Here is a 22,413-nt window from a genome sequence, read left to right as displayed (position 1 = left end):
TTAGCTATGACTAAACTAACTTTAAGTTAGTTGTAAAGTTGCACAAAAACGAAAACAAATCGATTTAATAGTTTTCCAAATATCTCAAGAACGGAGGGAGGGAAAATTTGAAAACAAACACACATACATACATAAAAATTGTCTGTGAAACGAAATTATTTTATTTTTTTTTTCTTTAAAAATTTTTCACACACAAATTTTTTGATAAAAAAAATTAGTTTTTAAAAATATGCCATCTCAAAAAAAATTTTAAAAATTCACAGTGATAGCTCTAAGTATTGCGCAATATACATATGTATAAGTATAGTATTACGGGGTGCACTCTACAATAATTTGTGTTATAAATTTTTTTTTACTCCGAAGTTGAGTAAAATGATTACATTACAAATTTGCAAATTTTTTAAATTTTTTTTAGAATTTTTTTGAGTATGCAGTTTTATAGCCCACTAAGTTTTAGTATAAGGAAGTATTTATTTTTCTTTGAAAATGGTTTAGCGCATTTTCTTCCAAAAGAAAAAAGTGCAAAAGCTGCCAGCATAAAAAAAAATTAAAAATCAACGCGATTTTGCAGTAGCTTATAACTTGCAATTTATTATACTAAAATTTAATGGGCTACAAAACTGCATTCTCAACAACTCACGAAATTCTAATGCCAGGGTGGGCAAGGAAGATTGTTTCGTTATCGCAGAGGATCTCTTATATGTGTATGCTTTATTTTAATGGTGACACGTTTTATATATATGCACAGTGCATATCATCGTTTAAAGTACAAAACCGCATATGGTCATTCTGCAAAACCGCGTAACTGACATTAGCTGCCAAAAATTGGATTTACTCGCACAAGCTCTGGGCTCAATCCTTGTCCATTCGTCCTGAAATATTATAGCCAGAAATGCGATTGCTTTATAAAAAAGAGAACCATTATGAAATATGAAAATAATTTATATAATTCACATACGCGGTATTGCATTTTGTTGATACGCGGTTTTGTACCTTAAACGACGATATGTAAGCTTAGTAGCCATATAATTAGTGAACTGCCTTTGTTTTACATTTTATTCATTAAACTGCAACACCATCATAGAAATGCTGTAGATCGTTCGTGTAATCTAGAAATATGTGAAAGAAAAACAAATGGATTGCATATAATGGTGTATACATAAAATGTCACAACCAGTCATATTGGCATATCCCATTAATTTTGTAAACTCTAAAAAAATGTTTAAGTAATTTACAGGTGCCTTAAAGTATTTTCAATCGTTCTCAAAGCTATGACTTCATAACAATATGACTGTTATGACCAGGGCCGAAGAAAATAACTAAAAAAAATCAATGCGCTTAGGTAAGCACTAAAACATTAGTAAATATGCTTGCAAATATGCTCGAAAAAAAAAACAAAAAAATGTTTAAGTACAGTTTAATGTTTTGTTTTTTTATTCAGTTTATTTCAAGGATAAAAAATTTACATGGGACAACCAAGTGTTGCTTCATATTCTTAAATAATAGAGATCTGCGCCGGTCGTTTTATTTTTTTTTTAATATTATAAATTTAAATATTTATTTTTAAATAATAAATCTCTCTCTCTACGCGTTTCCCGTAGAGACAAACTTTTGGCTTTAAATTTTTGTACCCAAGCAGAGATACAATTGCAGTTACATTGAAGTGGTAGTATCAGTAGGGCAGCTGAAAGGATATTTTTTTTCAAATTATTTGGTCTCTAAAATATCAAATATTTCTAGTTTCTTCTCAAAAAAACCTTTTTTCATACAAAACAAGCACTTGAATAGTAGCTTTAGGAATATTCAACCAACTCAGCAGCAAAAAGGCTGATAAGAAAAAAGTTGAAGCAATTATTATTTATTCCAAATTTAAATTTTTAATTTTTTATGTTTTTTTTTTTGTATTTCACATAGCACACTTTGATTTAAAAGAAAAAAAAAACAGGACAGTTTTTGACACTAGATACCAGAAGCAACAACAAAATGTGGTTTTTGCTCTACCTGTTTGATATGCCTTGATTGAGCCAAATTTTTTAAGCAGTACGAAGATGTCAAAACTCCTTGGACACTACAAATAACACACACACGAAATAACAGCAATTTATTTCTTCACCGTTTTCTGAATAAGCAAAATAAGTAATTCCAAACAAAAACTGAAACTTTTCGGCCCTGGTTATGACACTTCAGCACTACACATATCTACATATGTATGCACATATTTTGTCTCACCTTAAGCGCAGTATTCACCGATAGTGGCTCAATTCCAGCAATAGTAATAATGCGTGGCACCTGAGCTTGCGTGAGCATTAGCAGTACGGTCTTCTGATCGGCAACCTCCAAATCATACCATTGAACGTCGTAAATTCCGTCACAAAATTGATCATTCTTAAAAAAAAAATATATATTGCCTAACAGTGGTGTACTTTTTTTGTAATGTTTAAATACTTACGCATATTTCAACACGCGTGCCCAATATTGAATACATATATAACCAAACAAAGCAAACAAATATATAAGCGTAACCACTGGGCCAGTACCTTAGCATGATGATCAGCAAGGTGCTCAAGATGCCCATTGTCGTGCAGATCATGTGGGATGTGATGGTCCAAAAGAAAATGAAATTGCAATTATCATTGAACCTAAATATTTGCCAACATTTTTTTAATAAACAAGTCAATTCTGTATATATATATCGAGCCATAAGAGCATCTAGATGCATTTCTTCATCAAAAATAACAGTTTGAAAAAAAATAAAATCGGTTACAACTCTTTGGTGGTTAGGACCCGATATGTGTGTGTATTAGGGCGGGTCAATTTGTGTGGGAAATTTTTCCGACTATGCGCGTATAGCACAGAAGGATTCTGCGTGTAATTCTAAGCAAATTTGCCGAAGAAACCATGGCCTTAAAATCAATTTGGAGTTTGCCAAATTACGAAAATAGGTTTCTTAGCATTTTGTTGTAATATCGTAAAGAGGTGCTTAAATTTTATACAAGAACATGCTATAAGGAGGTTTTTGGTATGACGAATCCATTTATGCACTTATCTTTTTCTTGAAACTTCCACCAGGGGAAATAACAGTGAAAATTTTCACATTTTCTTCGAAACCTATTTTCGCAATTTAGCTAACTCCAAATTAATTTTAGAGCCATGGAATAGAGTCCTCCTATGTTATACGCGCTTCGCCGAAAAAAAAACTACCCGCCCTAGTATGTATATCTCAGGGCTTACTCCAAGTAATACTGATGCCATTCTGCAATATCATTCAGCGTAGGTGTTATTCGTTTATCCTTTGCGTTCTGTTGCAGCAATTCACGCAGATCACTCACTTTCAATTCGAAGATGTCATAAAAGAAAATCGAGTGTGTTAGAAAGAGAAAAATATACAAGTCAGCGGAGTACAATCCAAATGCCGCTATGAATACACATAAAATATTGTAGATGATCGTAATAAAATAGCCCTGGTTAGTGGTCGCATCTATATATGGCATTTGACACATAATAATTAGATGTCTTTCGCCTTTTAATATATACAAAACAAGTGGTATGACTAATGCTATCCAGGCAGAAACGAAGTATATTAATCCGAGAATGATTAAAATCCTCTTCATATTCTTGTTACATTCTTGCAATTTCTTCTCGTATTTCTCATCCATAGTTTGGTATTTCTCATAGATTTTACCAAGTTCCTGTGCGAGTTGTCGATATAATTTCGGATAAAATATAAGCGAACTCAATTTGACTACGCCTTGTGTTGCACAGCTAATTGGTGAAAATACATCTAGCAGCACAGTCCAATCTGTGGAAAAGTTTTTGTAGATCATATTTATCGAACATAAAAAATTCCAAGCAATGGCTATGAACACGAAAGCAGTAACTGGATTAAATTTATAATCCGGGTTAAGAACATCTATGCCAATTAGACGCGAACAGAAACGAATTACGGTGAGCATTTTAAAATAGTTATCAGAAGGACGCGGTAGGTCTTGCATGTTGAACTAAACTGTTGAACAAAAAGTACTTAGTAAATCTTTACTCCCTCAAATGTAGGCGATTTCAAGGTGTGTAGAGAAAAGATTTCAAGTACTCTATTCAAGTCCCTTTGAAATAAATACTCCTGCTATACGTACAAATGTATGTATGTATGTGTGCATATGCCCTGTAGGGAAAGCTACTAGTTGAGAACTAGAATGCTACCAGTTTGCGTTTCAGCTCAACTAAATAGTTCGCGTTCTATAATGTTTCAATATTTGCGAATGGTATTTTTAACATGTCCTACGAGATGTCAATTGTCTAGCTATGCATCAGCACCTACCAGTACAGATACTAGTAGCATTATACCAGTTGATGGGATAGTCTACCAATTCATGCCCTTTAAAAGGCATAAGTATGCCATTTTTTTTAACTTTGAACGCTGAAGTTATTCGAAATTGTCGAACTGGTAAGCCATCGCTTTAGCACATACTAGTTAATGAACTGGTATTTTTTCTGACTAGTTTGGCTTTTCACTGCAGAGTGTATATGCAGTATGTATGTATGAGTATTCGTACGTTTATCAGACTTGTTAGAGCGGTCATTGCGACATATTAATAGAGTCGTTAACTTTAATTGTTCAGTTAATTGCTGGACTATTTTATGTAATGTATTATGTAATGGATAATGATCTATCAAGGACACACATACACTCCCATGCATTTGAATAGGGACAATGCCTTTTCGCTTTTTTCTCAAGGTTATTTTTATTTTATTTAATTCCCTCCCTTTTCCAATTAAAAAATGACCGCTTTCGGCAGAGGCACCAAAGTTAGGGCGTGTAAGGAATGTTGCATAATTTCACGTGAGAGAAACCGTTGTACATTGTGAGTGACCTCTTTGAGTGAGTGTCAGGAGGAGGAGGCCCATTCCTCTAACTAATCTGAGAGAAATGAGGAAATTGTTTTAGTGTTAGGCAGTATCGATACCAAAAGTACTCAGACCTCGATTCTCAAAACAGAACCCGATTTTCAAAAGTGTCGATACTGAGTACTTCAAAGTAACCTACTCAAACAATTGCTCTTCCAAATGAAATTGAGGATACCCAAGAATTCCACCAGCATTATCACCGCCAAACGGTTGAAGAAGCTTGATCCCAAGTGCTTGGGATGCTTCGGCTGTAGGTCCGTCCGACAACGCAGGAAGTGGTCAAATCGTCGATGTTATAGTATTCGCCATCGTTGGATCATTGGTGCAATATCGAAGTGATCCTTAAAAGCGGCGGTAAGGACTCTTACTACGGATATGTTAAGCTACAGAAAGTATTATTCTGTTTTCTAACGTGTCTGCTCCCTCATCAGCCGATTCTTCCGTTTAATACATAATATATATGTTATTTTCCGTGACCCAGCCAAGCGTGAGGTTGACATGGTTCGGTGATGCCAAGGTGGTACAATATTTCTATACAATCCCCGATTGAACTATTTTATATTCTACTGATTGAATACTGACAAAGATAGTAGCTTTCCCGTTTGGAACCGTGATATACTGTAAAAGGCTCGCCACCTTCTCTATAGATTAGGTCTGAAGCTCACTCGGATAGAGATTGACTTCGGCGTTCTTTCTTGTGATGCTTACGAGCTGGTAAGAGAGGAAGGCCTCCTCTGCGTTGGAAAGACCAGGTCCAGAAGGACTTGGCTTCACTTGGCATTTCCCATTGGCGTCAGTTGACACATAAGAGAAACGACTGATTTGCTGTTTTGGACTCGGCCAATATTACGAAGTAGTGAAGGGCTTTGTTTAGAAAGTATGCAGCATTAACAGCACCAATATTGCCAGACTGGAGATAAAGCGAAGAATAACCCTTGCCATTAGGTGCTGCTTTGGGCTCGGTTAGCAAATGAAAAGCAGAGCTCGCTACCTCATCATGCCCGTCCTTTTACATATATGGCGCAGAAAAAAGGAAGATGTTGAACAAAGATGAGAAGGATTTCGGGGTAGTGTGCACCGAAGTAGTTGAAAGTAGCTCTATAATGACATGGCCATAGTTAAGCGCGTAAAAATACGTCCACTATGCTTACGGCTGCTTAAAATAGAGTGCATCGGGAGTGCTGATGAAATAGGCGCCGAGGTGTTTAAACGTTAGTGTATAGCGAATGCCGAGTAACTGAGAAGAAAGTGCTGAGATGATTCAACCTCGCCGTCTAGGCAAATGCAACAGAAGGGGTTTGTGACGGCGTTAAGTCGCACCGAAAGTATACCTTTGATAATCGAAACCTTGATTGACCTTGTAACTATGCATGCCGGGTTTAACCCAGCGCTCGCTTAGTTGACTGTGAGTCCATGTGTCAAAGAGTAGACTGCAAGTTGCAAAAGATACTCCTATGGCCTGCTTGCCCGAGAAGATGGCCTGCAAGGTAACCTGCTTTGCCAATTAATCAGCCCTGCAATTCCCAGTGATGTCAATGTGTCGTGGGACCCAAATCAGCTAATTTGGAAATGATGTATTGTGGAACGCTTTTCCATCATCCCTTGTCAAATTTGGTTTGGAGACAAACCGGTTTCGGTGTTGTGCCATCTTTAGTGTCATTTTTCGTCCTCGAACCAAATTTGACAAGGAATGACGAAAAATCGTTCCACATACAGTACATCATACTCCTACCCTGTCGAAAACACAAACAACCAAAAAGAAGTAATTTGGAAATACTCCGATGCGATTGAGATATAGTTGAGGAATTCCGCTACCAATTTCGATCGCACCATGAGTAATCCCAAGGTTTTGATTTGATGATGATTTTACTCGACAAAATACGGGAGCGTAGCCAATCGACTGCCTCTGCTGAAAGTCGCTGCAAAGATCCCGACTACAGAACTCAAATTCAGAACAAACTTTCACTCTGTCATCCAGCTTCGATCGCTCCGCGAAGATATTTATAGGACCGCTACTCAAGGGGCAGTCATGTTCCCATTCGCTACTTGATATAATGTGTTTGGCTAAGTATCTGTGCGAGCAAGCCTCGGAAGACTCTGATTCATTTTCTCCGGTTCGAAGTCAAAGCTTTTGAGGATTGTCGAGTGCCCGTAAGCCGTGTTGAAGGAGAACCCAGAGCTTTTAAACCTAATGGCGGAGCAAACTGTAGCAAATTTTCGCGCAATGTCAACAGGTACGACACTAAGCATAGCTTTAAATGCTAGAGTTGGAGTGATCCGGAGCATTCCGATGATTTCAACGAGAGCTGCCTTCTACTCGTGGTCTAGACAATGACCTTATATAACATAACTGGAGGGATTGCGGTTTCACAAAACCAATACAACATCTTTTGAGAAAGGCCGCTTTTTAGGGAGCCACTAATGTCTTGCTTGTTCTACCCTCCATATTTGGCTTCCACAATCGCTTCCTGTCCAGGATCAAGTCCATAAACTTTACACTGTCAGAGAGCATAAATGCAGTGCAACTATCCCAGTTAAGGGAAGCTGGATATGCAGCACTTTATGTCTATTGGTAAATAATACGAGCCCATCGTGCGGAGTCTCCAAGAAAATTCGCCTGACGGTAACAACCCGACAGGCTCTCCTTTTCAGCTCTTCCAGGACGTCGTTTACCACGACTATCCATAGAAAGGATGAAAAATGAACACCTCCCTGCCGAGTACCCCTGCTCACTTACTCTCGACAGAGGCGTTACACCATTCCGGCATAACAGTTCTTGTCGTGAACCATGCGGGAGATTAGCCTAACTAAGCAGTTAAGACTCCGAGTTTAATCAGGGTTTTTGTTATCGCCCTAGGTAATACATAAGCGAAAGCCGAAGAGGTTTCTTTAATGAAATAAGTCCGAAGTAATTATTTATTCGAATTTCATTTATTTATTTTGAAAACGTAGCACCATCATGACGATGCTGTAAATCGTACGAGTAATCTATATGTAATAACAAAAAAATAAAACAACGAATTATAGATTTTATTAGTTACTACACCGAAATGCTCACTTATGCTAACATACCTTAAGTGCTGTGCTCACTGATAAGGGCTCAATTCCCGCAATAGTTATATTACGTGGCGCCTGCGATTGCATTAGCATCAAACGAATGGCCTTCTGATTGCGTACATCAAGGCTATACCAGTTAATGTCATAGATGCCAGAGCAAAACTGATCATTCTATGAGGAAACATATTCGTACATTCAAACACATGAAATCAACTAAGACAACGTTCAATAACTTTATGCTTACACATGTTTCAATGCGTGTACCCAAGATGCAATACATATACAACCAAAGAAAGCAGACCAGTATATACACGTAAGCACCAGGCCAATCCTTCAGCATGATTATGAGCAAGGTGCTCAAGATGCCCAATGTAGTGCATACAATATGCGCAGAGATAGTCCAAAAGAATAGCAAATTGCAATTATCATTGAATCTGCGTTAAATCGAAATACGAAAATATACGTACATACATACAAAGCATTCATTAGTGAATTCAAGCAGTACACAGCCATCCGATGGACACTTACGTTAAGTAGAATTGATGCCATTCCACAATGTCATCAACCATTTTGGTTATGCGCTTATCATGAGTATTCTGTTCTATCACTTCATGGAGGTCACTTACTTTGAGTTCGAATATATCAAAAAAGAATATTGAATGCGTTAAATAAAGAAATAAATACAAGTCTCCAGCATATAATCCGAAGGCTGCTATTAGAACACACATTGCATTAAAGCCGTTATTAACCCAATAACCATGCGGTGAATTAATATCGAAACCGGGTACTTCACATAACAATACCTGGTGCCGTTCGCCTTTGAGGATATACAATACCACTGGTGTGCATACAATTATTAGCGCCGTTATCGAATAAGCAACTCCGATTGTAATTAAAATCCTTTTCATATTCCTATTCCATTGCACCAATTTTTCCTCGTATCTCCTGCCCATTACTTGGTATTTCTCATAGATTTCTCCAAGTTGCACAGCAAGTTTACGATAAAGCTTTGCGTACAGCAACGCCGACATCAATTTCACCATACCTTGAGCGTTACAGCTTACAGGTGAGAAGACATCCAACATCACTGTCCAATCCGTAGCAATATATTTGTTGATCGTATACACAGAGCAAAGATAATACGCGAAAATAGCTACCATCACAAACGCAGTTTTTGAATTGACTTTGAAATCCTTGGAGGTTACGTCAACGCCAAGCAATCGAGAGCATATTTTTATAACCAAAAGTATTTTATCGTAAACATCAGATGGGCGCTCTGGCTTTAGCCTTGGCATCTTGCGACAAAATCAGCGAATTTCCAAAGGTATCAGAATTTATTTTGAATTTATGTTTGTTACTTGCATCGGTGTCAGCTTGAGTTAGAGGAATGTGAGAAAGTAAATTAAACTATGTACAAATTTATAGGAATATGCCGTTTAAGGTTTGGTCACTCTCCCACGAACGTCTGTTAGCTTCCGCATGTTCTTGACATGCTAATAGAGTTATTATCGCCTTATTGTAGTATACGAAATGCTGGCAGATATAATTGATTGCAATTAGTGCGGAGGGTATTTTGTGTTCCAATTTGAAAGATTGCTTTGCGTTGCTGACACCATTCTACGCTGACATATTTACTGATATTGCCAACAACTTAATACTGAAAGGGGAACTGTGCAGCAAGTGAACGACTGTCGAGAAAATTTAATAAGTCCTTTTTATTGAGAGCTAAACTTCAGTGTCTGCCGTAGCCGCTTGTTTAGAGTTTCGTGCTACAACTTTGGTAGAACTCATAGCTGATGGCCTTTTCGTGCAACACCCAAGTGTTTGGAGTTCTATAACACTTTTGTAAGGCATATCTGGTCAGCGTGTAAAAGAGTTCGAAAAAGTCCCTTTTAATAATTAGGAAGTACCACTGTGCGCTGGCTGGTAAATAAAATAATACAGCGAGTCCTTAATGAAATAGTAATTTTTTAAAGAAGGCAAAGCAAATCCTCTATGCGATCAATTGTAATAAGAACAAAATTTCAAGTCACAGATAGTCCTAAAAGACTTTGGCAGCTATCCCATTAGAGCGAATGCTATCCATACCTGTTCGCGTGTTTTTTTTTTTTTTGATAGTAAACTTGAAACTACCTTTTACAAACATATTTACATATGTACATATGAATGCCCATTAAGGGCGCTGAGCCGGCAAACCTGCTCAAATGGCTCAAGAAAAGCATTAAAAGCTCTATGATAAAAAAGAAGCATCGACGACTAGGAAGCCTTAAAGCGAAACCACAGACGACCGTAGAAATATGATTACTCTAATGGGGATTATATTTAATTACATACGAGTATACATACTACATACATATGTATAAATACAAATATATAAGTATGTATATACATATGAAAATATGACTAAAAATACAAAGCGTTCGCTGACTGATGAATGGAAAACTATGAATACAATACAGTGGAAAAATATAATTAGGGAAGAGACATTTTGGTAAGTTTAGAGCATTCTTCTTTGTTTAAAAATGTTCATTATTATTATAATTTTTTTTTTGTGAAAGTATAGCTTGCTATCTAAAAAAAAAAAAAAATTTGAAAACTTTTTAAGTATACAGTTTTGTAGCCAATTAAACTTTATCGTAATAAAGGGTAAATTTGAAATAGCTAGAACATGCTGTTCATTTTTGGCTATTTTTTGTTCACCCATTTTCTTCTTTACAAAGTTTGTTCGACTATTTTTTTTTTGTATGGAGCAAATAAGCAAGAACTTTTACAAAAAAAAAAGCTAAACATCAGCAGTAAAGCTATTTCAAATTTGCCCTTTAATTGGATGGTCTACAAAACTGCATACCCAGAATGTATCGAAGATATCGAATTAAAAAACTCTAAATTTTAATGCAACTTTGTCGAACATAGCTTTTGTTATATAATAAGCTACACTTTCATATGCAAACATTTTACTTTAAATAAAAGAAAAGAAAATAGGAAACAAATGCTAAAATTTCTCCTCTTCTCTACTTATATTTTCGCCACTGTAGTTTCATTGAACCAAGAAGTACCAATGGGCTATTATTATTTCATGTGTGCTTGGGAATGTGTGTACATGCATGTATGTTGGCTTCACACACATATGTTAATGCGAAAGCAATCAAAGCAATCCATAAATCATGCATAGTTAGGTACATAAATACCTATTTGAAAAACAATACGCACACAATATTTAGTAAGGTAAGGTATCATTACAGCTGCCGGAAATAGCTCGAATCGCCATAGTGCACTACCATGGCTAATTTTATGTTTAAATGGAATTTGCAGAAGAAAAGAAATCCAACGCGTAATCAACCACACTATATACATATAAACAAATGGTGCGAATTGAATTAATCGATTTTTTTTTTGTTTTGTTAATAGCATAGCACAAGGATTTGTTTATTGTGGGAACTGAGCCATTTTTGATTAATGAACTTATTAAACTTTTGTTCTTTGTGAATAATTACGCTTATTGAGTTTGAGTGCCGACATATACATAGCAGGTCATACATACATATGTATAAGATAATCGAATTCAATTTTCCTAACACTTCCATTTGTTTGGCGCTGTAACTGCCTGAGCGATTTGGACCAAGTCGAATAAGTGCCCCAGCCGTTCGCTAGCATACGCCAGCAATTGTATGCTTTAGCAAAAGTGTTGTGCCTTAGTAAAGAAATCACACGACAGAAAGTCGCCCTCTCTGAAACCACGGAAAGGTCCTTCCCAATTCTGACGAAGCTGGTGGCCTTGCTCATTGTCATTTTACACAGCCGAATCTGTTTCGCGGGGATACCAAATTCACACATCGTAGCGTATAAACAACTCCTCTTAGTGCTGTCAAAAGCGGCTTTGAGTGTTGATCCCTTTCTCGTGAGTCTTTCCAAGGTTTGGCCGGTGATCGGCGACGGGGTCTTTCTCCAACTACGAATCCAATACCAAATTCGCGCTCCTTTACGTGGCAACTGTAGAGACGTCGCAAGGCTTACCTTGCCCTGCCCCTACGATCGCATTTATTGGATGGCGATGATTACAGCCTGTGTCAAGGGGCCGGATCTTACAGGTGCATACTCTCAAATCATAGGCTTTAATACGTTTTTCGTGGTCGTCATCAGAAAAAGGGGGTTTCATCCGAGGCTGTTTATTCGTTTTCATTGGGCGGGGTTTTAACGTGGCGGTACCCAAACCCAGCGCACGCGAAGTTTTACGCTCTCTCACCTTAGCTCGCACCCAAACTCGTGTTTGGTCGCTACCCAGAGGATAGGGTTGATAGGGCAGATGAATGGCGGTCAAAAGTTTTTCCCACTTACTTGGACTGCTGCATACGGAGGCATCCTGCAGCCCCATATATTTCCGTAGAACCTCAATTTTCGGTATGAGACATTTATGAATAGACATAAATTAAGAAAAAAAAAAATTGGCATGATCTATTTATTTTAAAGCATGCTTCCCATATAAATCTAACCTCAAAAACGTCTCAAAAAAGCTGTAAAAAGTGAACCGATGAACATATAATTCTGAAATTTTGTCCATATGTTAGTAATAATATTATAACTAAACATCCAAAAAATAGGAGTAATCGATTTATTCTAACATATACCTCCTATGCAAACTTAGCCCCAAAAACGCCTTAAAAATACCATAACTGCCATCAGTACTATATGAGGTTACGTTAAAATTCGCAAATATGTGCCAATTTTTTTCTGAAATAGTAGGAAGGCGAAGAAAGATTAAGTTTTCGTCCATCAAAAGTGTCAAAGTTAGCATTTGTAAAGTGTAATTTTTTTCTCTAATCTGTCTACTAAGTAAGTGCTACATTTTCATATCAACCTACAACAAAAACAATAAAAACAACGTTACAAAAATAACAAATTACCTAAATGAACAAAAATCTCAATTAATTTTTAATAAAAATTTAATTTTCAAAAAATTGTATATTTCGCGCCGAAGCACCACTGTGCAGCGCCTTGAACACATTTACTAAACACTTTCTTATCGCAAACATTTTTCTCTTTCTCTTTTCAGTTACAACGTCTATTACTTTTCACGCTGCTATATGGTCTGGCCATTGCCCAGGACTATCAAGACTACCAGGAGAACACCCCGCGTCCTGCACCAATAAGACTGCGTCCCAACGCTGGTTTGGCAGATGCCCCGCGGCCCACACCCGTGCCCATTCTGAAACAAATCAACAAGTAAGTTACCCGAAAGGCAGTCAATTTCGAGAAAATCTTGATTTATTTTTTCAACTTTGCAGACACAATGAAGACGGTTCCTACACTTATGGTTATGAGGGCGCAGATGGCTCATTCAAAATCGAAACAAAGCTGGCGACCGGTGAAGTGAAGGGCAAATATGGTTATGTGGATGAAACCGGCAAGGTGCGCGTCGTGGAATATGGCGCAAATCAATATGGCTTCCAGCCATCTGGTGAAGGTATCACTGTAGCGCCACCCACGCTAGTGGATGAAACAGCAAAGGAGGAGCCAGACTATGAAGATGAACCTGTGCGTCCTCAGCGTCCTTATGTAAGTGAGAATACAAACGCAATTTAGTTTAACTTTAGCTATCGTCAAACTTTCTACATATTAAAGCGTCCACCACGCCCGCAGCAACCGCGTCCTGCACCTGCACCTGCACCACGTCCACAGCCACAACCACAGCCGCAGCCACAATACTTCCAATATGAAGAGGAAGTTGAGCAGGAACCAGAGCCACCACGCCGCATTCAATATGCACCACAGCCACAGCAAATTTCCGCCGGCCCAGCGCCACCAAGAATACAAGTGCCAGGTGCGCAACGTTCCACCGACGTCTTATATTCACCACTACAACGTCCAGCACGCCCTGAACCGGATTATTCACAAACACAGGTATGCGGGCGCATACTATCTCTGGTTACGAATTTTTTCAATTAATTTTTTTTCATTTATTTTTCATACGCACAGAACTTTGGCGGTGGCCCATCAAATGTACGCATCTCCCGACCCGTCTATGCACCCGCACCGGTACAACCTGCCCCCGCCAGTGCACGCGCTAACAACTTCTTAGGTCCGCCATCCGGTGGTCGTCCCATATTGGATCAGTTTGGACCAGCGCCGCAGACACGTCCGGTGCAACAGGCCGCACCAGCGCCGCTACCCCGCTATCAACCACAGATCAATCATCAACCGCAGGCGCAGGGACGCGCTGGTGGCGGTGGTGGCAGTTTGTTGGATCAATTAGCGCGAGATTATGCTCTACCACAAGGCAATGCCCAGCCTTTGCATGATATTTCATTTGGTTACTATTGAGCGGATAGTCAACGTGGGCTTTTCGGAGTTTTGTAAATGTATGTGTATAGTATTTTAATAAAATCGAGAAACTGAGATTGTAAATCTTTGTAAAATTGCCAGTAAATGATTTCCAAGTTATGTGAATGAGAAAATCTTCTTGTCGATTTGTACTTAAAAAAAAAAAAAGTAAGTGCGCCTGGGCCACACTGTAGAAGTGAAACTTACGTTACTTATCTATCTATACATACACACATCAGCTTTTGCTTAAGGTTATATTTTTTCGATTTTTTTCTATCAGTGTAGATCCCTACCTCTACCGGTGTTCGTTTTAATAACATTCATGTTATTCTGTTTTTCCATTATCTTCATTTTTATCTTCATACTCTATCGATATAACGTCCATCAAAATATCGATAATAAAATCGATGACAAATTCGACAAAGATCGATAACAAAATCGACAAAGATCGATAACAAAATCGATAAATATCGATAGCAAAATCGATAAATGTCGATAACAAAATCGATAAATATCGATAACAAAATCGATTTATATCAATAACAAAATCGATAATTATCGCTTAAGTCGATAAATAACGGTAACAAAATCGATGAATATCGATAACAAAATCGATAAATATCGATAACAAAACGGATAAAAATATCGATTATTTAATCGATAAGTCTCGACAATCTCTAAAATCCCAAAATAGTTCCCAGATTGAGTCTCTGTGTCTCTCTCTATACCCTTTCCTCCTTAATTACATTTATTTTAATCTTTCTTCCCCTATCTTCATCTTTACTTTTATCGGTATCCTCATCCTGATCTTTGTTTTTACTTTTATGTTTATCATTTTCTTCATCAACATATTCCCCTTCACCTTTGCCCTTATATATATAAGTAAAGTGTTTAAATTTACCTGGGTCTTCATTTTTTATTGGTCACTCATTATATGGACAAACCCGATTATCACATATGCAGCACTGGCCTAGTGGCCAAAAGTCAGGCAAAATGGTTATGGCGCTGGGGAAGTTTACTGATGAGTCTGTGCAGCCATTACAGGAGCCACGTGAATCTGCTCGGCAAAAGAACTGGTAATCTTTACTTCCATACTTATTGACAATGAGGCTTCCGGTGGCGCTTTGCGTTTCAGCAACTTAGTGAACACAAGGCTTATTGACTTTCATAAGCGCTTGTTGGTTTTAAAACCATTCTTTGAGGATCAAACCTTCAGATAAAATGCTACCGTAATTAGTCTTGAACAAGCCCTATAAGGTAAAGATTCTTGAAAGGGACACTGTCAGAGTGTGGTATACTGCTGGATGTGTGCTCGAAGTTGGCAATGCTGGTACCGGGGACGGACAGAACTAAAATTACTTGGGTCAGAACGGGGTTTATATGGTCCCAATAGAGTTATGTAGCCTTTCTGAGCTCCTAAGGGAAAAGGCACCCTGAAAGCATTATAACATCCTCTAGGACAATCGCGGAATGATTTCTGGATTTAAGTCGAGAGGGTTTCACGGACTACCTGACCTTGACTAACTTGAAGTTCTGCCTAAAATTAGGAACATGGCATCCTATAAAATGCCTAATTTCATAAATGCCCTAAGGATGGAGTAAATTTGTGTGAGGCCAGCTCACAAAACACTCAAAAAATTGGCTCAATAAAAATTTTGTCAAAATGTATTGGAAAATATCTAAACAATGAAAAAAAGAGTTCAAAGACATTTTGGTAAATTTTTTCTGTTTTTGTACTCTTTTTGGTACGCAAAAAAAGAAGTAAGTGGCAACCGTACCTGTGGTAAGTTATTTTTACGAAAACTCTTTTTAATACGAGTACATATTTCCTCTTTTTAGTTTTCATGTTTACCTACATACATAGATATTTGATTTTTAAGATTGTGTGCTATTATAGCCACAGTGCGCCGTCGCAGAAGCTTTATCAGCAGCAAATACGATGGCCTTCAAACTGTTTTGATTCGTACACACGGTACGCTAAAGTAGTATGCGGCGAATATGTATTGCCTGCTTTTAGGCGCTAAAAGAAAAAACAATGCTGCCTTTTTATATATAGTATATTACAAATTACATCATTTATTGTACAAAATTTACGAACAATGAAGGAGCAATAAATGTAACTATTTTTTTAAACAGAACAGCACAATATTAAAATAATAAATACTTAAACCAACAAAGATGCAAAAATACGTAAATAATCGAATTTAAAGGTTTTTCATAAAAGAAGGGACCCGACAGTCGGCTTCACATACACAGAGGCGAGCAGGGCAGAGGCGATTCGACATCAGGCTGTTGCGGTCCAGATTAACAGAAAGTTGCAGGCAAGCGAAGACATGACACCCACGTTATGTATTCTGGATTCCAGTTGTATATAGTTTATAAGATTTTCGTGTAATTCATTGGATCTTGAAACAGAGAATGCACTTTACTACTGATAGTAGAACTCTGTAAAGAAGATGACGTTTTAAAAAGAACTATTTATGTAAGTAAACGGGTTGTAAGAATTAGGTAAATGAAGCACTTAAAGAAGTGAGGTTTGGCTGAGGATGACGGAGCAAAAACTAAACTAAGTGCGGGAGTGAGATAGAAGAGAATTTAGTGTGAAAGTGCAGAGTTGACGATAGGAGCCACAGATGTAAAATGGATGGGTGACATACGCAAATAAATGCCAATATTAATATAAATATTTTTTTTTATCAAAATCTCTTTGTAATTACATACTTTCAAATTAAGAAACTAGATGAATACACTCTATCGAATTATGCTGTTGTTAATACATACATATGTAGATATATTTTTGTTATTTTTTTCTTCTCAGACTTACTACTAATGACTGACGGTTTTATTGACAATAAAAATATTTGTTTCGATTATTATCGACTACTTTTCCGATAAATGCAATGCACTTAAACTACTTTACATGAAATTGTAGTGTAATTAAATAAATAAATAATAAATAAATAAATAAATATATATAAGAAAAATGCAATTTGTAATGCTTTCGTTGTGCTCCTTTAAACCCAGTGTGGGTGGGCCAATCTCCTCGCCGTTTCATTCAAAATAACAACATTCGATTGAACATGAGCGGATCATTTATCTCGTAGTCGTGGTGTTTGAAGTACGGCCCCAGTTTGGACTGTACCTTGAGCGCTGTAATCGAAGAGCCCGACGGCACTTGACGTCGCACCTTGTAGGCAGACGAGGAGGAGGACGACGAGGCGGAGGAAGATGACGCAGCCGGCGCATGTTGTACGGTAAGAGAAGGTGCCTGTTGAGCTGCATATGCGACAGAGTGTTGTTGTGCGGCGTACGTATGTGACGGCGCTGCTACCGCAGCTGATGGTGCGGAGCCGGACGCTATTGCCTGTGGTCGTTGTGGTGGTTGTGGTGGTGATGGTGGTGGTGGTGGCACATATGTTGGTCTATACTCGTTATCAGCCTTATTTTGCGCTGGATCGAAGTATATATGCTTTGTTTTTTGCACAGAAGGTGGCAGATATTTGAATTGTTGATTGCTTGACTTCGCTGCCGTTCGCGGATCTACTTTGTAGACGCTCTTCTCAACGGCAAAATGTTTACTCACATTAGCTTGTGTGGCACCACGCCGTTTGGCCACCTCTAAAGCTGCAATAATGGGTGTCAGATCTTTCAACGCGCTGCTTGTTGCATGATAATTGTTGTAGTGATAACCGCCACCCTGATTGCCATTGCTAGCTGCTGGTGGATTCGTTGGCCGATAGTCATAACCCTCATTTGGGTGCTTTTGTATGTAAATCTCCTCCGCCGTTTGCTTCTTAGCCATTTGGCGGTAAATGTCCGCAGGATTTTCTGGCCCATTACCTGGACGCTGGCCATATGCTGCTGTTATGGACTCGGTGTGTGAAAGGGACTCCAGTGGTCCCAAATCATTCTGCAAGCCATATGTATGCAAGTCAGCGCTCTCATTTGTCAATTCAGCACCTGGGCCGGTGTGTGGCGAGTGGCTGTGTGTGTCCAGCACGACTGTTTTCGATGCGGTGAATTCTGTTTTGCCATTAGGCAGCAGGCTAAGGATTTCTTGTAGTTGCGCAGCAGCTTTGCGTGTATCCGCTTCGCTAAGTTTCTGATGGCGGCCATAAATGTTGAAGTCATCGTTTCCTGTAGGTTTTTGCGCACACCGATGAGTGTGGTTTTGTGTGGTGTGTATGTGTGCGTGGCGTTTGTGAATTAATTCGTTGCCGTTGTTGGTGTGATGTTGCAGTTTTGATTGTTTGTGTGATTTTATGGAAAACAGAAAGCATTAAAAACAAATTCAATTTTATTTCAGTACGAGTAGGTATTATTTTGTTGTGTAAAAATTTCATTTGCATGTTGTATGTTTGTGAATACCTAGGAATGTGTGTATGTATGTATAAGTAAATTGCGTGCTTACTCACTCACATTTTGGATGGAATTGTGATGGCCGATGGAGTATGAATAGAGTGAATAAGGGCCAATTGCTCAATGTCTGTTTACCACTAACTGCAGGTAAAACATAGTTATCGACGTGATCCGCTCCACAACATATAACAGGGAGTCGATAATGATGTTTAACCTGTAGTTAGTGTTAACTAGACATTTAAAAAGTGGCCCTTCGAGTTTAGCGCTTTTATTGATATGTACAGTGTTGGTAATGATTACAGAATAATGGATTTGTATGCGGCTGTGGGTATGTGTGTGTATAAGTTTTTCACATTTAACACTTTCTAGAGGTCATATTTGCGGAGTCGGGGCTTATGTACAAGAAGATTTACATACTTATTTGTACAAATTTGATGCGACATATTATACAAATTTCATTAGTTTTGCATCAAACAGTGATTAGTTCGTGAAGATAAACTTAAAATTATTTATTAGTATAAGCGACACAAACTTAAAAATTTACTTATAATGTCGACGGCCCTCTGCAATAGCGGGACTGAATATTAAAAAAACCATTACTATTTACTTGAGTAATTCTTAAGAATTAGACATAGATCAGTTAAGGATTAGAAACGTGAGACACTTAAGGTTTCTTTCTTTATTTGAATTGTGTCGTTATTGCAGAGGGCCATCGATATGAGTATCTATGATGAAATATAAAAAAATATATATACAAATTTGGGTGAGCGGACAGGTACATGAATTTATAAAGAAGCGCATTTCGGTGTTAAATTTGTGGGGGAGAAGAGACCTCACTGTTAATTACTGTCGACCGGCACGTGGGATGACCGCCTCGACGCAATCCGCATCAAAGCGAAATTATTTAACGTCTGGCTCATTTCCGTCCACGCCGGATGGGAGAAAAATACAAGGCAAGGCGAATGTGTACAAGGTGGTGTTACTGGCGAATTTTGATTTTCGCCGCGGTACTTCTGAATGTCAAAACGATGTGTTTGCGAATTTATATTACAAAAAACACAGTAACACCACCTTGTATAAATTCGCCTTGGTACAAGGCAACCAAAGACATCGCCTAAATCTTGCTTGGCGATTTAAAGGCAAGGGTGGGTTAGGAAGAGATCTTTGGTCCCACCGTCGAAAAATTAAGCCATCACTACAAAAGATTCGACCACGGACTGAGGAAGATTGACGTCGCTGGGGTACAATGAAGTCTGCAGCACTAGGTTTTAGCATAAGAAGATATATTAAGCCACATGGGTCTCTTCGTATCGAAGAATAAGAAACCAAAATTAACCATACTGTGATGCCGAAAGAGAACTTCGTACGATAAGAAGCACAACTATTGCGGACACGCAGCATCTTCAGCACTCGTCTCTGGCACATGCATCCAGAGCATAATCGTCAATGAATCGATATATGCGATTAGAGCGGCCAAATTTTCTTTCCAATACGTACTGTCGTAAAAAAAATAAGTCGGATTTTAGTAAGCTCAAAAGAACAAGCCCAGAAAGGAGACTATCGGGTAAATTTCTTGTGATTTAACCAAATATCCTACCAGACATTTCAGTGAAAGATCCTATGAGCTGCTCAAAGCCGAATTGTCAAAACTACCCGAAACTTCTGTATAAGTGTAAGCTTTTCTCCTTGTTTTATTAACATACTTAAGCGGCATGTGTGTACTTGATTGTTGATTAAAAGATACATTTTTTCAACGTATTAGAGTTTTGGGAAGTTGCGTCTTGTCGGGACTTTTAGGCTAAGAATAATAAGGAAGCTGCAGAGAAAAATATGCCGGATCGATATTGGGGACTGAAGAGGGAAGCCAAATGTTTTTTGCTAATTAACAAGAGAGATGCCAAAATACGTGAGTGCAAAGAGCTTGAGTGGTTGGCCAATTAGAAAAGGAAGGTTTCAAGGCAGGAACGAATTTATGTAAGAATAACAAGGCCGTTCTAGTGTACTGTGTCCAGAGTGTGCTTACTCTATCGACAGCGATGGAATCTATGTATGTTCCTAGCCAACTATAACGAAGTGCGAATATCCATTTTCCAAGTTAGAAAACAATCAAGCTGCTGGAGATGACGGCCTGCCAGCTGAGCTATTCGAAGTACAGCAGTGAAGAGTTGGAGAATATATCAAATCTTATGCAACTGGAGTTCTGTATTAAACCCGTCTAAAGTAAGTTAAGCGGTTCTCTATTTTTAACCTACTTCAAAAAAAAAAAAGAAGAGGAATGTTATCTATTCCTCGGAATATATTCTTTTAGTGTAAATATGTTAACGGATAACTTTGGACCAATGGAAACATTTGCGATTATTCTATTTTTATATTTATGATTTTTGTCTTTTGATAACAAAATTCAATACATCTTCATGTCGATGGTCCTCTTCAATAACGACACAATTCAATATTTCAAAAATAAAAACTCTTGCTACTGTTAGCTGGTTCTTCTTTCTAATCCTTCTCTAATCCATGTTCACACCCTACTAAAGTAAGTAGTAGTAAGGATTGGTAAAGTAAGTACTAAAGTTTAGATATAGTTTACTGTTAATAGTTTTATTTTATGTTTTGGTCATGACCAGCATTTGTTACTGTATGAAAACTATATAAAATAAAACCGGTTTATCCGTTTTTTTTTTTAATTTCAAAATCGGGAACGGTTCTTTTGAAACTACCATTTTCCGAATAACTCGAAAACCGGTTTTGGAAAAAGGGGAATAATCGAACACCCTAATGTATACATAAGCCCTTCTGTGCACATCGACTATGCGATCGGTCTTTTTTCGCCACACATATTTTACATATACATATACTTATATCGTTCAATGAACAACTAAATACATTTTTAGTTATGAATAATGAATAATTTAAATAAACAATATATAACTTATGTATACATATTGACACTTTTTCTTAATCTCTTTCGTGCTTTTAAATTTACTTTGTAAAAAATTGCATGAGGTACACTTAAAATACAAACACCGGAACTATGCTTCATTATTAAAATAAAAGTACATAAACAAATTTAGCTTTCGTTTGAAGCGATAAAATTTGAATAGAAAAAAAGTTAGCAAAAAATAAACAAAACCAAAACCAAGAGCAAAAGCAAAACGAAAATTGTTTTACTTTTTCAATCTGAAGGAAGGCGTCCTAATAAGCTGCCAATCTAAATCGCAGCGATTGTGGTGCTCAATAACAAGAGAAGAACTGTCTTAATTAAGGTTGTATTTAAATTTTTAAACAAGTGGCAACCCTCCTGAGTTTAGTCGATTGATACGCATATTGTAATAATTGATTTAACTATTTAATTAATTTGAAATAAATCGTTTAATATGTGGCAACTACTTTTGAAAAAGTAAAACCCTACTTATTAATTTGACATCTTATTTTTGAAAATGAAGCGAACTGAAAAAAAAAATCACTTCGCTTATTATCTATGTATGTCGATTCTCCATTGCTGGCCTACCAGAAGTACTCGCTGAGTGGAGAATGTGGAGAAGATATTAGACTGAGACCGAAAGATATGAGACAACATGATAAGTGACGGAGACCCTAATACTTGACGCTACGTGAAATATGTACTTACATTCAGTACCCCCATAACTTTACGCGCATTTTTGTTTCGTTAACTTTTGTTAAATATTTAACCCAGTTATGGGCATTTTATTTGCCAAGTAATTAGTTTTCGGTGGTATTTCATTTAATCATGGCACACTGGGTGTGCTACGTACATAC

General features: G+C 37.6%; 4 protein-coding genes across 4 annotated transcripts; 1 reads left to right on the top strand and 3 right to left on the bottom strand.

Moving 5' to 3' along the window:
• Positions 1-1,055: 1,055 nt before the first annotated feature.
• LOC118737395 (odorant receptor 67d-like) lies at positions 1,056-3,992 on the bottom strand. Its single transcript, XM_036467854.1, has 4 exons — positions 3,232-3,992; positions 2,450-2,639; positions 2,230-2,385; positions 1,056-1,109 (listed from the first exon to the last, which is right to left on the bottom strand). The coding sequence occupies exons 1-4, from the start codon at positions 3,990-3,992 to the stop codon at positions 1,056-1,058; spliced, it is 1,161 nt and encodes a 386-aa protein (XP_036323747.1).
• A 4,491-nt stretch (positions 3,993-8,483) lies between these two features.
• Positions 8,484-9,280, bottom strand: LOC118738190 (odorant receptor 67d-like). The gene has a single exon (XM_036469114.1). It carries the CDS (start codon positions 9,252-9,254, stop codon positions 8,484-8,486), a length of 771 nt encoding a protein of 256 aa, XP_036325007.1. The 5' UTR covers positions 9,255-9,280.
• Positions 9,281-9,388: 108 nt separating this feature from the next.
• Positions 9,389-14,384, top strand: LOC118738189 (pollen-specific leucine-rich repeat extensin-like protein 1). The gene is made up of 5 exons (XM_036469112.1): positions 9,389-9,400; positions 13,010-13,179; positions 13,242-13,512; positions 13,579-13,857; positions 13,933-14,384. Exons 1-5 carry the CDS (start codon positions 9,389-9,391, stop codon positions 14,275-14,277), a joined length of 1,077 nt encoding a protein of 358 aa, XP_036325005.1. The 3' UTR covers positions 14,278-14,384.
• Positions 14,385-16,884: 2,500 nt separating this feature from the next.
• On the bottom strand, positions 16,885-18,538 carry LOC118738188 (the record flags this gene model as incomplete). The annotated part of the gene is made up of 1 exon (XM_036469111.1): positions 16,885-18,538. A coding segment is annotated over one exon (1,206 nt), but the record flags the coding sequence as incomplete, so codon positions are not given.
• Positions 18,539-22,413: the final 3,875 nt, after the last annotated feature.

This window comes from Rhagoletis pomonella, unplaced genomic scaffold, assembly GCF_013731165.1.
Source record: "Rhagoletis pomonella isolate Grant_MI unplaced genomic scaffold, Rhpom_1.0 Rhpom_scaffold_00004, whole genome shotgun sequence".
NCBI classification, from domain to species: Eukaryota; Metazoa; Arthropoda; class Insecta; order Diptera; family Tephritidae; genus Rhagoletis; species Rhagoletis pomonella.
The sequence above is the reverse complement of the archived record's forward strand: the minus strand, read 5'-3'. Positions and strand labels throughout refer to the sequence as shown.

Bases quoted from the DNA above. Each gene is read 5' to 3' on its own strand.
- LOC118738190 (XM_036469114.1), bottom strand. From the start codon at position 9,254: ATGCCAAGGCTAAAGCCAGAGCGCCCATCTGATGTTTACGATAAAATA.
- LOC118737395 (XM_036467854.1), bottom strand. From the start codon at position 3,992: ATGCAAGACCTACCGCGTCCTTCTGATAACTATTTTAAAATGCTCACC. The intron at 2,640-3,231 runs GTAAGCCCTGAG...GCAAATATTTAG, and splicing joins TGGCATCAGTATTACTTGGA to GTTCAATGATAATTGCAATT. The intron at 1,110-2,229 runs GTGAGACAAAAT...ACATATTTCTAG, and splicing joins CGGTGAATACTGCGCTTAAG to ATTACACGAACGATCTACAG.
- LOC118738189 (XM_036469112.1), top strand. The intron at 13,180-13,241 runs GTAAGTTACCCG...TCAACTTTGCAG, and splicing joins ATTCTGAAACAAATCAACAA to ACACAATGAAGACGGTTCCT. The intron at 13,513-13,578 runs GTAAGTGAGAAT...TACATATTAAAG, and splicing joins TGCGTCCTCAGCGTCCTTAT to CGTCCACCACGCCCGCAGCA.